Source organism: Amborella trichopoda, chromosome 10 (assembly GCF_054954075.1).
Source record: "Amborella trichopoda isolate Santa Cruz 75 chromosome 10, AtrichopodaSantaCruz75HAP2 v2.0, whole genome shotgun sequence".
Lineage (NCBI taxonomy): Eukaryota > Viridiplantae > Streptophyta > Magnoliopsida > Amborellales > Amborellaceae > Amborella > Amborella trichopoda.
Window position 1 is genome coordinate 976,357 of NC_142345.1, and position 13,083 is coordinate 989,439.

At 34.6% G+C, this 13,083-nt stretch overlaps 1 protein-coding gene across 1 annotated transcript; it reads right to left on the minus strand.

Moving 5' to 3' along the window:
- Nucleotides 1-215: 215 nt before the first annotated feature.
- LOC18428020 (Pentatricopeptide repeat (PPR) superfamily protein) lies at nt 216-4,742 on the minus strand. The gene has a single exon (XM_011622803.3). The coding sequence runs from the start codon at nt 4,351-4,353 to the stop codon at nt 2,878-2,880; it is 1,476 nt and encodes a 491-aa protein (XP_011621105.2). The 5' UTR covers nt 4,354-4,742; the 3' UTR covers nt 216-2,877.
- Nucleotides 4,743-13,083: the final 8,341 nt, after the last annotated feature.

A 13,083-nucleotide genomic window follows, 5' to 3' on the forward strand; every position in this document is an offset into this window, starting at 1 on the left:
TGCCTGGAATTCACAGAGACAGAGTGCAGTTGAATTCACAGAAACACAGAGCAGTTGAAAGCTTGGTGGACAGAGAGAGAGAGAGAGTTGGAAGCTTAGCCAGAAAAGACAGAGCAGTTATCCCAGTTCATGTCAAGTTGGATTGTTCCGCTTTAAATTACATTTATTCTTTTGCTAAAAGTAATAAAAATATAAAAAGGTTATTTTATTACTCCTTTTTCTTTCTTTGAATGGTAATGATCTTCTTCATAGATTACAACCACCAAAATACAGAGACATCAAATGCTATGTATATGAGAATAAAGTTATAAGCAATGAAGAGGGGGCAGTCCCTTGCCTCACGAGAGTCAACCAACTCATTGCATTCACAAATGTGTGGTGCGTGGACCTCAACGCATCCTAATGCGATAAAAAATGTGAAAGAGTCTCCATGGGATATGTTGGTTTCCCCTCGCCCAGCTCTTGCCTCCGCCTCATTCGTTGAACAGGCAGGTAAAGGGGCCGCATATGTGAGTGCTATTGCTCCATTTGAGTATGTGATAACCCCACCACAGCCTACTGGTCCTGAGTTCCCCATGGAGCTCCCATGACCCATCAAAGTTAAATTTGAATTTACCCAATGGAGGGGGAACCAAAGATGATTTCTGGTGGCTACCCTCGGGCACAGGTTGAGAAGTGTGTATAATGTCAGTCCGTGCAATACCCACCGCCCACCTTTGATGTAGAAACCCATTCTGCTGCCATGGCTGAGATGAGATCGTGAATCTTAAATTGAGACGATGATGAATCCTCAAGTATTCATTTATTCCGCTCTTTCCAGTAAATCCACAGGGTTGCAGCCATAAGTACCCTCCAAAATGGTGATTCCCATTTTAGGGAGGGGAGGTTGAGCCATTGGTGGAGGAACTGAATTACAAAAGGGATAACCTGTTGCAAACTGCCATGCCTAAGGAGCGACGACCAGATGTTGATGATTAGTGGTAATGCAAAAATAAATGGTTGGCTGATTCTTCATCTGATTTACACATGATACATATATTAGGAATGTTACTAGCATCCCTTGCAGTATAATCCAAGTGATGCCCTGCACTTTGTGGGGTACAGGAGGGGACCCTTATTCTGCCAAGGTTCATAGAGGTGCAAGTGGTCATTATATAGCTATCTAAAAAGGGATGAACTATGAATTGGCCTCCGAGTAAGTGCCCATATGGTCTGATCCCTTCCGTTGGGGCAGAAGTATAATTGTTCTAGTAGCCCCCATAGATCTTAAAATTCTTTAGTCCCCGTGTCAGTCACCCTTCTGTATCTACAAATGATGTTCCAAAAGGGTTGGCTTCCTAGTGGCACTTGAATGTTTGAAACGAAGGCATTTGTGCTGTCAACATTTTAAAACAGACTAGGGTGTTGGAATTTGAGACGGGTCACCCAGCCATTTATCAGACCCAAATCTAGTATTCATCTCATCTCCTACAATTGTTCTACTGTTTCTTTTTTTAGAGAATGTTTACCTTCAATAATAAAAGAGGACTACAAAGTTGCAGCCTATCCGCAAGGCGGAAGCTCTAGGATTGTTCCACTGTTTATGTGTTAGCACTTACTTCCGCAAGCCAGTAGTATGTGAAGAAAATATCCACCACCATTTGGTCAAAAGCGAGCTATTCATGAGTTTTAAGTCTTCTAATTACCAAACCGATCTGCCTCTTAGGAGCTATATCCTTCTCCCAAATTAAGGTATTTCCGCTGTCCCCCTCAAAATTGCCCAAAAGAAAATCTCTGAAGTTTTGGCAATTGAGGAAGGCTGCAAAATACGGACATAAAATAAACGGGAGATTAGAGATGGTGATTTTATGAGAGTTATTCTCCCTCCAAGTGAAAGATATTCAACTTTCCAAGTTTCCAATTTCCTGTGAAATCTCTCCACTGCCAGTCCCAGGTTGATCTGTGATGTCTATCCTCTACCAAAGGTAAACCAAGGTATCTGCAAGGCATGCCGCATCCTACAATATTCGCTAGTTGCTGAATTCTCCACGTCTCACATAATGTCCCACAGTTTTCATCTTTTTCATGTTAGTTTTAGGGCAAGATATAACTTTGAAAGACTTTAAAAACAGCCAAAGACTCCACATCTTAAGTAGAAGATAAGCATCCGTTTAACACAAATACCATCCAAGCACTTCAAGAATAGCCCCGATAAAAAATGATTCCAGGCCAAATTCTTACTAGTATGGATGGGCGGATACGATGGTTGAGATGGATGATATAGAAGTGGGACGCAGGAAGAACTGGACTATTCGTCCCTCTAGTTGGCTCCTAGACCAGATACACGTGATGACAGCCCTTTTCCTCACGGGAAAGCTCGCTACGGCGAAGATAGTCGGTGGGTGAAAGAATTCTTTGACCTTTCCGAGAAAATTCTATTCGAACTAACTTAGGCATTTGAGGGGCTCGCCGAGTCTAGTTCCTGCGTCCGGGCGGAAGCCAGACACACAGGAGATAGCAGATGAAGAGCCGTAGCCTAAGCCTCCGCCTCGACCCGACCTGAGCTAAGTGTGCTCTAGCCAAAGCCTCCGCCTCCTCTCTCTGGTGGCCATCTTCTCTCCATACCTCCAAAATATATCTCCAACATCCACCATGCCCGCTTCCCTCAACCTCCTCCCAACCTCCTCAAACAACTTCACCGCTTCTTCATTCGAAAAATCATGCAAAAACTTGTTATAATCAAACCTTTGCACCTCCACACCATTCTCTCTTTGAACTTACTAATTTCCCATGCACCTCCACGCCTTTAAGCATAACCTCGATAAAAAACGATTCCAGGCCAAATTCTATGACAGATTACACGCTGTAGCCTAAGCCTCCACCTCGACCCGACCTGAGCTAAGTGTGCTCTAGCCTAAGCCTCCGCCTCCTCTCTCTGGTAGCCATCTTCTCTCCATACCTCAAAAAGACGTCCCCAACATCTACCATGCCCACTTCCTTCAACGTCTTCCCAACCTCCTCAAACATCTTCACCCCTTCTTCATTTGAAAAAGCATGCAAAAACTTGTTATAATCAAACCTTGGCACCTCCACACCTTCATACACCATTCTCTCGATGAACTTACTGAATTCCCATGTTCTCCCTTCCTTTGCTAAACCCCCCAAAAATACAGTGTCAAAATTAACACCTGGGTTATGCCCCTTTCTCCCTCTCTTCCCAAAATGCCCTTGCAAGAGCATAATGTATGTGTGCATTGTGGGCTCACAGTCTCTCTCTATCATCTCTCTAAAAACTTGGGTGGCTTCACATGGCCTCTTTAGACCTATTAGAGCCTTGATCAAGGCATGGTACACAGTCAAATTAGGGTTTTTTATGCTCTCGACCATTTTGTAGGCTTCCCTGATCTTATGCCTAGTAGCAAGCCCAAAAACCAGAGACCCATTAATGGAGTCATCAGGCTCCAAGCCTCTGTGTCTCATTTCTTCAAACACATGTTGGGCTTCGCCAATTTGGCCATTTTTGCATAGCCAATTGATCACAACTCTATAAGTTGACAATCGAACATCTAGTCCTCTGAAACTCATCGATTTGAACAATTTCAGGGCATCGACCCCTTTATCGGCTTTGAAGAGAGAATCAATTATGGCATCGCAAGTCTCTACGTCTGGTTCAAGCCCCCGATCCACCATTGAATTCCATATCTTCGAAGCCTGGATTATATTCCCAACCCCACAAAACCCAACTAGTAAAATCCTGAAAGTGATTAAATCAGGCTTTATCCATGGATCAAGCTTCCTAATTAAGGTTTGTGCCTCCTCTACAAGTTTCAATTTACAGAGACAGCCCACCACCCTATTCATTGTCTCCAAGCTATAGGGCACGCCATGCTGATTCATGAGATGGAAGGTCTCGATACACTTATTTATCTCTCTAGAACTCGCAAAAGCCATGACAGAAATCTCAAAAGACCTGGTGTTTGCCATTCCATTTCGAGCCATTTCTTCGAGGAACTCCCACATGAGTTGCAGGTTCTTAGACTTGCCTAAAATGTCAAGAACCTTGTTCCATGAAATGGGTGTGTGAGAGAAAGCGATTTGAGGGTGAGACTGAGTGTACCTGAAGAACTTGAAGGGTGGTTTCCATGAGAAGAGGAATTTGTTGCAGACTTGGATGAAGAATTCTAGGGTTAGGGTTTTGGGGTCACATGAAGAGTTGAGGAGAGGGAAAAGCTTTGAGTTTGGTGAGTCCCTTTGCTGGTAAAGAATGGTGCAGACTCTGAGGAGGTGGGTTGGGTCTGGGGTCATGGAGAGCCCTCTAAATTGAAGGTAATGACTGAGAAAGGGTTTTAGGTATAATCTTGATATTAGTAGCATGGGTGAACAAAAGAGAGAGAGAGAAAGAGAGAGAGAGAGAGAGGGTGGGATCTTAAAGCATTTGGGTAAATTCTTAGAGAGATCTCTAATTTAAAGGTCATTGGGAGAGAGAGAGAGAGGGTGTGAGGTCTTAGAGAGATCTCTTATTTGAAGATAATGGAGAGAGAGAGAGAGAGAGAGAGAGAGAGAGAGAGAGAGAGAGAGAATTTTGAAGTCTTTGGCCTTTTGGAGAGAGATCTTTTGAAGCAAATGGTTTTAGGGATAGTTTTGATGAGAAGAAAGAATGAAGTGTTTTTATGACAGTTTTGATGAAAGAAAGAGGGTGGAGAGAGGGCTTTTGGATTTTGAAGAGAGCTGGTTTTCAATGAGAGAAGAGGCAAGAGGGGGAGATGTTTAAGAACTCAACAATATTTATTTTTAAATAGTTTGATAAGTTACTGTAAAGTATTTTAGAAAATACTAAATTAGACTTTGGACTCGAGTGGTTAGCAGCTGACATCTAAGAACTGTACTTGTAAATTATGTTAAAAAAAATAAAAAAAGTCAGATAGATGGATAGAGAGAAAGGAGGATATTTTTAAATGTTCAAAGAGATTAGGAACCAACCTTGATAAAAAAAGTTAAACATAAAAAATGTAATCTATTTGTAAGTGAAATATAACATGCTAAGAGTTAACAGAGAGCATCTAATTTTTTTGACTGTCTTATCCAAGTGTTTTAGAAACATTTCTTTCTTTATTTCTTTTTTTAAAATTTCGAAATAGTCATGTGTTAATTTTAAAATGTCTCAAAATTTTAGACCAAAAAATATTCTCCATTGAAAATACAAACCCCAGGGCTTGTATACACCTTATGCCTTGATACCAATAATCCAAATACTATGGTCTCACATAAGATTATAAGATATCAGTAAAATGTGTAAGAAGCGCATACAACCAAAAAATGAGTATGAGGGGTAAAGCAAAAACAATAGCATATAAATATGTAATTTTCTACAAAGAGACCAGTTACCTTTTTTGTACAAAAGGTAAATGATCTTTTTGTAGACAATTTTTATAAATATGGTCATGACAAGTTGAAATCCATTACATAAACGAAATATGACACTTTAGATCACAAGAGATACACATCTCTCGGATCATTGGCAGAATCCTTGACAATCTTTTATTTTGAACTCGTTATCTTGACTAAACAATAGCATCAATCAATCTCTCTTTTTTCATTTTTTTTTTTTTTTTTTGGGGGGGGCGGGGGCGGGTTAGGTTCACTTGCGGCCACACACCCTAATTACCACGTTGTGGTTTTCATTCCTAGTAACATCATCCCACTAATACCTTCAAAAAACTAATTCCTAAACTATTTTTGAAAAAACATGTTGGGTTTGTCTTCCCCGCTGAATTATCAAAAAAAAAATCTCTCTTTTTCACCTTTACACCATTATTGAAAAGAAAACTTAAAAAACAGTTGAAAGCATTTGGCTCTCTAAATGAGAAAATGATGCAAACTAGGGTTGATTTTTCACAAGTCACCACCTTAATTCACTTAAACTAATGATATTTGAGAAGCCTTGATAGAAAAGACGAGTAGAGAAGAAAGAAAAATCACAAAAACAAGGAGGTATCTACCTCCAAAAAAATTTTAACTCAAATTTTTCCATAAAATGATAATTCTTCCTAAACCCTTCAATAACAAATATCTAACTAACTCTACTCCTAATAAAATCAGAAATAACAAAAAAATAAAAAGAACATTAAAACATAATAAAAACTTACTTCACCCATGTAAAGTAGAAGCCTACAAAAAATAACCCTTAAAATCCCCAAAATATATCCCTTAATCTCCCCCTTAGTTAAAATCCACAAAAACACCTAAATTTATCCATCAAATTCCTGCATTGGAAAATGAAACCAAATTTATGTGTGTGTTGCATATATAATGCTCTTTGCTAAAGAGAGTGGAAAGAAATTGCCTTTCAAGCCTTCTAGGAATGTGGATAAATACTTTTTTCACCCCCTTAACTAATATCCACTAGAAAAGCTCAAGGGTCATTTTCAAAGCTTTAACTCAATGCCCCTCTCTCAACTTTCAATGTTTTTCAGCCACTCAATGCCGTGCACAAGATTAGCAACACTCAATTTCCTCATCAACTCCCATCCATTATCTACTCTCACTGTCTTTTCTTGTTTTTCTTTTTTTGGTAATTCAGAGTACTTGTTTGTTTTTCAAATCGTTAGTCGCTGTTTTGAATATGTTAGATGAGAATGAAAATCTAGACCTTAATTAGGTTCAGGTAGTGGAACGGCCACGATCCCAACCCCATTCTCAACCATCTTATACAATGTTTAAATTTTTCCACGTCCACCTCCATTGTGTTTTGAATTTCTTCATCACTCATTAAAGATGTCCAATATTTCTATGCCTTTTCCTCTCAGGCTTTAATTCACCTAGGTATTTTTAAGTTTTTTTTTTTTTTTTTGTCTTCTTCTCGTGAAAGAGACTATTTTTAGGTTTCTCATCTCCATCATATGCACAACTTTTGAAGTTATTTTTCAGCCCCACCAATATAGTTATAAGGTCTAATAGCTTAGAACTCTTTTAGTTTTTTTCTTGTTTCTTGTCTATCATCTCATACCCCTCTCTCCATATGCTTTTCCTTATTTAATTAGCCTCACCCACTTTAACGAGTATCTCTCACACTCATTTTCTCATTCCCTTTTAATTCATCTAACCTACCCCCTATCAGTGTTTTAAATGCTGAAATCGGGTCGATCCGAGCCGACTTCGCAGTTTCCAGTGAATTATCCTAAACAATGCAAGTAAAAAAGGTAGAAATATCCCAAAAGTAATAGTAATTTGGTTTTTTTTAATTTTCATTAATTTAATATGTATTTTGATATATTTTTCAAAATTATATATATTAAGGCTTTGATTTGTTTGAGTACCACACATTGATTCCATGATCCAAAATGCAATACGCAAGGATAATGAGTTTTATAGGACTTTTAAAATAAATAAATAAATAAGTTCAATTACATTACATAATATAAAGCCAATATGAATGATGTGGAAACTCGTGTTTATATGGAGCACCACAATCATGATAATTGCCACCCTGACCATTGGGGATGGCACCAGATCGGGTCGGGTTGGATCCAAAAAATGATATGGGATCCGAACCTGAATAGTCTTCAGGTTTAAATAGAAAGCATGTTTTACATTTCCGATGTTGGAGTTACCTGTTTATAAAACCTAAATTCCTCGATTTCATTTTATTTTCAAGTTGCAAAGGCCTACTATTTTTCATTTTTTTTATAGATCTATTTATCATTGTATTGAATTCCAAATGTACAGGTAAAAAAGTTTTATTTACTTAAAAGGACAAAGTTTATATAAAGTTGCAACTTTAAAATGTAGAATTAAATATGTACTTCAAGAATCCATCATCAAAGGTTGTTTGGATGTTGAAAAACCCTCTAATTGATCCTCTCGACATCGAGATGTATGAATATGAAAAGAAAAAAATATTTCGAGTCTGCGAAATAGTGTATCTTGCACCACATTATCGAGACAATCCAATTTCAAGATTTTCATATGCTCATAAATCTACTTGATTTGAACTATTTTTAGAGTTTAAATTTTTATATTTAGAGATGAAAATAGATTCTCAAGGCACCTTATGAATTTTTTGTATAAAAAATATATTTATAATAAATTTTAGAGGTGCGCCTTAATTGGATTGTTTAAGGCTGCAACGTTATAGAAATCACACCCTAATAATAATAATAAGGGAAAATCTATTAACAAGATAAAAATTTGATATTTGGAGAAAAAAGTAATAGTTTTAAATCTATTAACAAGATAAAAATTTGATATTTGGAGAAAAAAGTAATTGTTTTAAGCAAAAATAAATAGACATCCGAATTGAAACAAAAATAAATTTGTATTATATTTATTTAAGTAAAGGTGTGGTTTGCATAAGGTTGCAACCTTAAACAATCAAATAAGGCGCACCTCCAAAACTTATTATAACATGTAATTTTGGTGTAAAAAGTTCTTAAAATTATCTGAAATTCTATTTTCATATCTAGTTATAAAATTTTAAACTCTATAAATATTAAAATCAAGTAGATCTATAAATATATGAAAAATCTTGAAAATTGATGGTCTAGATAATGCATTGCAAGATACACTATTTTTGGGACTCAAAATTTTTTTGTTTTTTCATATTCATACATCTCGATGTCGAGATAATCACTTAGAGAGTTTTTTAACATTAAAACAACATTCTCTAATGGAATTTTTAGGCACGCGTATAATTCTACATTTTAAGGTTGTAACGTTATAAAAAAAAAATCCTTATTATTGTTATTATTAGTATTATTATTATTGTTTAGTTTCTTATTATACAATGAATAAAAGTCCACTTTTCCCCACAACAATCTATAAAAGTGGGGATAAAAAGGGGAAATAATACCTTGCAAAGGGATTAAAGGTGTGAAATCACCAATTTTGCGTATTAAGCTTTTATTTTGCTTGTGTACTTCTTAAAAAAATATAATAAAAATAATAAAATTGCTCCAATTTAATATTAAGAAGTAAGACAAGTATAGCCGGCCCCAATTAATCGAGAAAAAGCTAAAATGATGATGATAAACTAAGACAAGTATACACATTTTGATAATTTACGTCACTTTAGTGACTTGTCAAATGATCAAAATATGCATAGTTATTCAAAGTTCGCAACATGGAACAAATATTTACAATGAAAAAATCAAGTTTCATGCGTTAACCTTGAAAAACTAGTGGTCTTTTTGGCCGCTAATCAAGTACATCAAATTACCAAAATGCTTCCACTTGTTCATAGTTCCAATTGATGAACAACATCAATATAGTTATTTTTCTTATACTTTAATAAATTTATAGAAAAACCCTATCATTTTAAGAAACCTAAAAGTAGTCCCCCATATTTTTTTGTTTACCCATCCCATTTTTTTATTCCCATACCCACAATTCAGATGTCAAATGTCTGAAGCATCATAATTTGGACATTGGACGTACAAAGCCATTTTTCTTATAAAGTTGTAAGTGATCTAACATCCAATGTTTGAACTCATAGTTTAGATAGTTTATAAATAGTTTAGATAATTTATAAATATATTGTATATATGGGACCTTATTGTAGACTTAATCCCTCTAAATATAACTATTATTCGGGGCAATAATTGTACAATATACTCCCACGGGAGAACACTATACTGATTCTCTTAGGGGAAAAAAAAAAAGGGTTCACACTTTGTGCACCCAAAATCATAATTTTATGAACATATATAAAATATCCATTTAGAGGGACTAAGTGTACTGCATGCTCCACTATGGTTGGTGTTATTTTAAAGGAAAAAGTTTATAGAGAGCCGGGGCACTAAACAATCAAATTAGAGCCCATCTCAAAAGTTTCATTAGAAGGCGTTATTTTGATGCCCAAATATCCTCAAATTGATTATCTCGACATCAAGATGCATGGATATGAGAAAAAATGGGTTTCAAATTTTTGAAATAGTGCATCTTATAATATATTTTTGGACCGTCAATTTTCAAGATTTTAAAGTTTTATAGATCTGTTCAATCTACACTATTTTTTAAGCTTTAAATTATATAATTAAAAATAAAAATATATATTAAAGCTATCACAAAGATTTCCAATATTAAAACCACATTTCTCAATACTATTTGAAAGTGTGCTTTACTTTAATTATTTAGAACATCGGTTCTATACAAACCGCACTCTATTTTAAATTACATTAGATGTTGAGGACACTCTTTCTCTAGTTTTTGGATAGTAGCGAGTTCGAATATTGGATATCCGAAAATAGCTTTGTATTCAGACATCCAATATACAAATGGATCATTTACTACAAAAGAACTCGAGCATTAGAGGTCAAAATTTAGGGTAATTTTAATATAAAAAAAAACAAAAAGTGAGGCTTGAGTGAAAAATAAAAATATATAACATTTTTTCAAATGTTAAAAGTACAATGCATTTCTATAATTTTCCTTGGTGTTTTTTAAGTTGCACTTAACAGAAATGAAATTAAAAATGCCACATTTGTAGTGTTAAATATGGTGATTCACACCCTTAACATTTTGCACAATAATTTTAACTTCTAAATAATATGCTTATAAGAAATACAAAGGAGGAATGTAGTTTAGGTGCATAAATTTTATCTAAAGCATCAAACATATATTTATAGAGCGAGGTGCACCTCCCAGTAGAGAAGGTTTATCCCAATACTGGAAAAGAGTCTAATTAATCATCTTGACCTCAAGTTGTATGGGTGTAAAAACCAATTGAAGTACAAAATATAATGTATGGTGTAATGCATTATCAAGAATGTCCATTTTCAAGATTTTCACGTATTTATTGATTTGCTTAATATCTACTATTTTTTAAGTTTTAAATTTCATAATTAGAAATCAAAATAGATTTTTAGGTGGGAAAATTATATATATATCCGTTATAGTTTATGTTATTACGGCTCTACCGAATAGTTTTCGTTATTATCACAATTTCCATTTTTTTAATGTCAAAACGAAAATTTTTTAAAAATACGACTTTACCTTTTTTCGGTTGTTGAACCACCGAATTCAAAATATTAACGGGGCCAATTTCGGTTTTTGAATAACCAAAATTTTTAAATTTTTGTTTCTTCAATAACCGAATTTTTTGTTTCTTCAATAACCGAATTTTTTGTTCTCTTTTGTGGGTTTGTGTATCCTCTCTCTCTCTCTACATTGCAAGGGTAAAAATATTGTTTTTTTTTTTTTGGAAAGGTTTCTATGATTCCCCTATATCAAAGAAGTTTTATCTTCCCCCTACCATCCAGCCGTCCAATTTTGATCGAGAAAGCCACTCACAGTTTGATCTTAGATCCGACGTCTCAAAGTATTTTATTTTTAATTTTTTTTATACAAATTGTATGGATATGAAATTTGGTATGTGTCATCTTTCATCGAGACGCACCTATAAAAAATGTTAAAAATAAATTTTCGATAAAATATAATGATCAAAATACCCCTTTAATCTTTAAAGGGTATTTTGATCATTTTATTTTATTGAAAATATTTTTTTTTATTTTTCGCTAATGCGAGTTTAATAGAAGAATGGACGTCCAAAATTTGGTGTCAAAATAGTTAATAAAAAAAAATTAAAAATAAAATAGTGTAGAGACTTGACATTATGATTACGGTAATCTTAGCCCTCTATTCAAAACGGACGGTTGGATACGGGGGAGGATAGAACTTTTATGCTGTAGGGGAAGCATAGAAAGCTTGCCCTTTCTTTTTAACTCTCTCTCCCTTTCACCGAATGTTGGTAAGTTAATAATCATTGAGATTTCTCCCAAATTTAGAGGTTCAAACTAGCTCTTCTCCCCTTATTTTATCGAATAACCAAGCCACAAGATTTCTCCTAATCTTCTAATCTCATAATCCTTAATATTTATCCAGAATTTAGGGGCTCAAACTAGTTGTTGCCCTTGATTTTATCGGATAACTATGACTTTCGAGAGGTAGCGAAAATATGTCACAAGGGAGAGAAAACATTTTTCGGGTTCTTGATTAACAGAAAATTAAAAATTTTGGGTTCTTCAAACACAAAAAAAATTTAAATTTTGGATTCTTCAAGGGTCAAAATTGGTATATTTTCAGTTGTTCAACAACCGAAAGTACTTTGAATTTGGTTGTTCAACAATCGAAAAATGGTAAAATCGTTTTTTTTTTTTAATTTCTGTTTTGCCATGACAAAAACAGACACAGTGCTAATAACGGAAACTATTCGATAGAACTGTAATAATGAAAACTATAACAAATATGTATGTAATTGTCCCTTTTTAAGTCATCACAAGAATTTCTGATACCAAAACTACATATTCATATAAGCTGCATCTAACTTTCGTTTTTTAAAGTAGCTGCCTTATATAAATTGCACCCATTTTATACAAAAAAAAAATGCTTATATAAGATGTCAACCTTATAATGTAAAAGTGGCACGTAAGAAATTGACGTGTAAAAGTTGTTTGAACATTGAAAAATGTTGTTACTTATTGCTTGACCTCAAGATGTATAAATATGAAAATATAAAGATTTTTAAATATTAAAAGTTGTGTATATTAAAAACATTATTTAGACTATCCATTTTAAAAATTTAAAAGTATTTATGAATTTTCTCGGCCAATACTATTTTTTGAACTTTAAATTTCATAATTAGAATTTTAGCTCATCATAAGAGTTTCTAGCACCAAACTATATATTTAGCAAGATTTAGAGGCAGTCCTTACTTTGATCTAGGGTTTTAAAAAAGCCAATTTTGATTGGAATCCCCTAATCCATATAAAAAATTGGTGGGAAAGGTCTTGTATCTAAGGGTGGCAACAGGTCGGGTACGAGTGGACTTGAATAGCATTTGGGTCCCTATTTTGGACTTAGACCTAACCCGTCGGGTCCAATAATTGGACCCATACCTATACTCATCGGGTCATAGGTTTGGTCGGGCCCATTACCACCTATGAATATGAATTTTTTTTTTTTTTTTTTTACCATTATATACCCATATTATTGATAACAAGATCATAATCACCCGCCATTAGATTTCAAGCTATTGAATTTGTCGTATAATAGCTAAAGATGACTACGAGTTCTTATTGTATACGATCCTTAATACACCCAAACAAATAT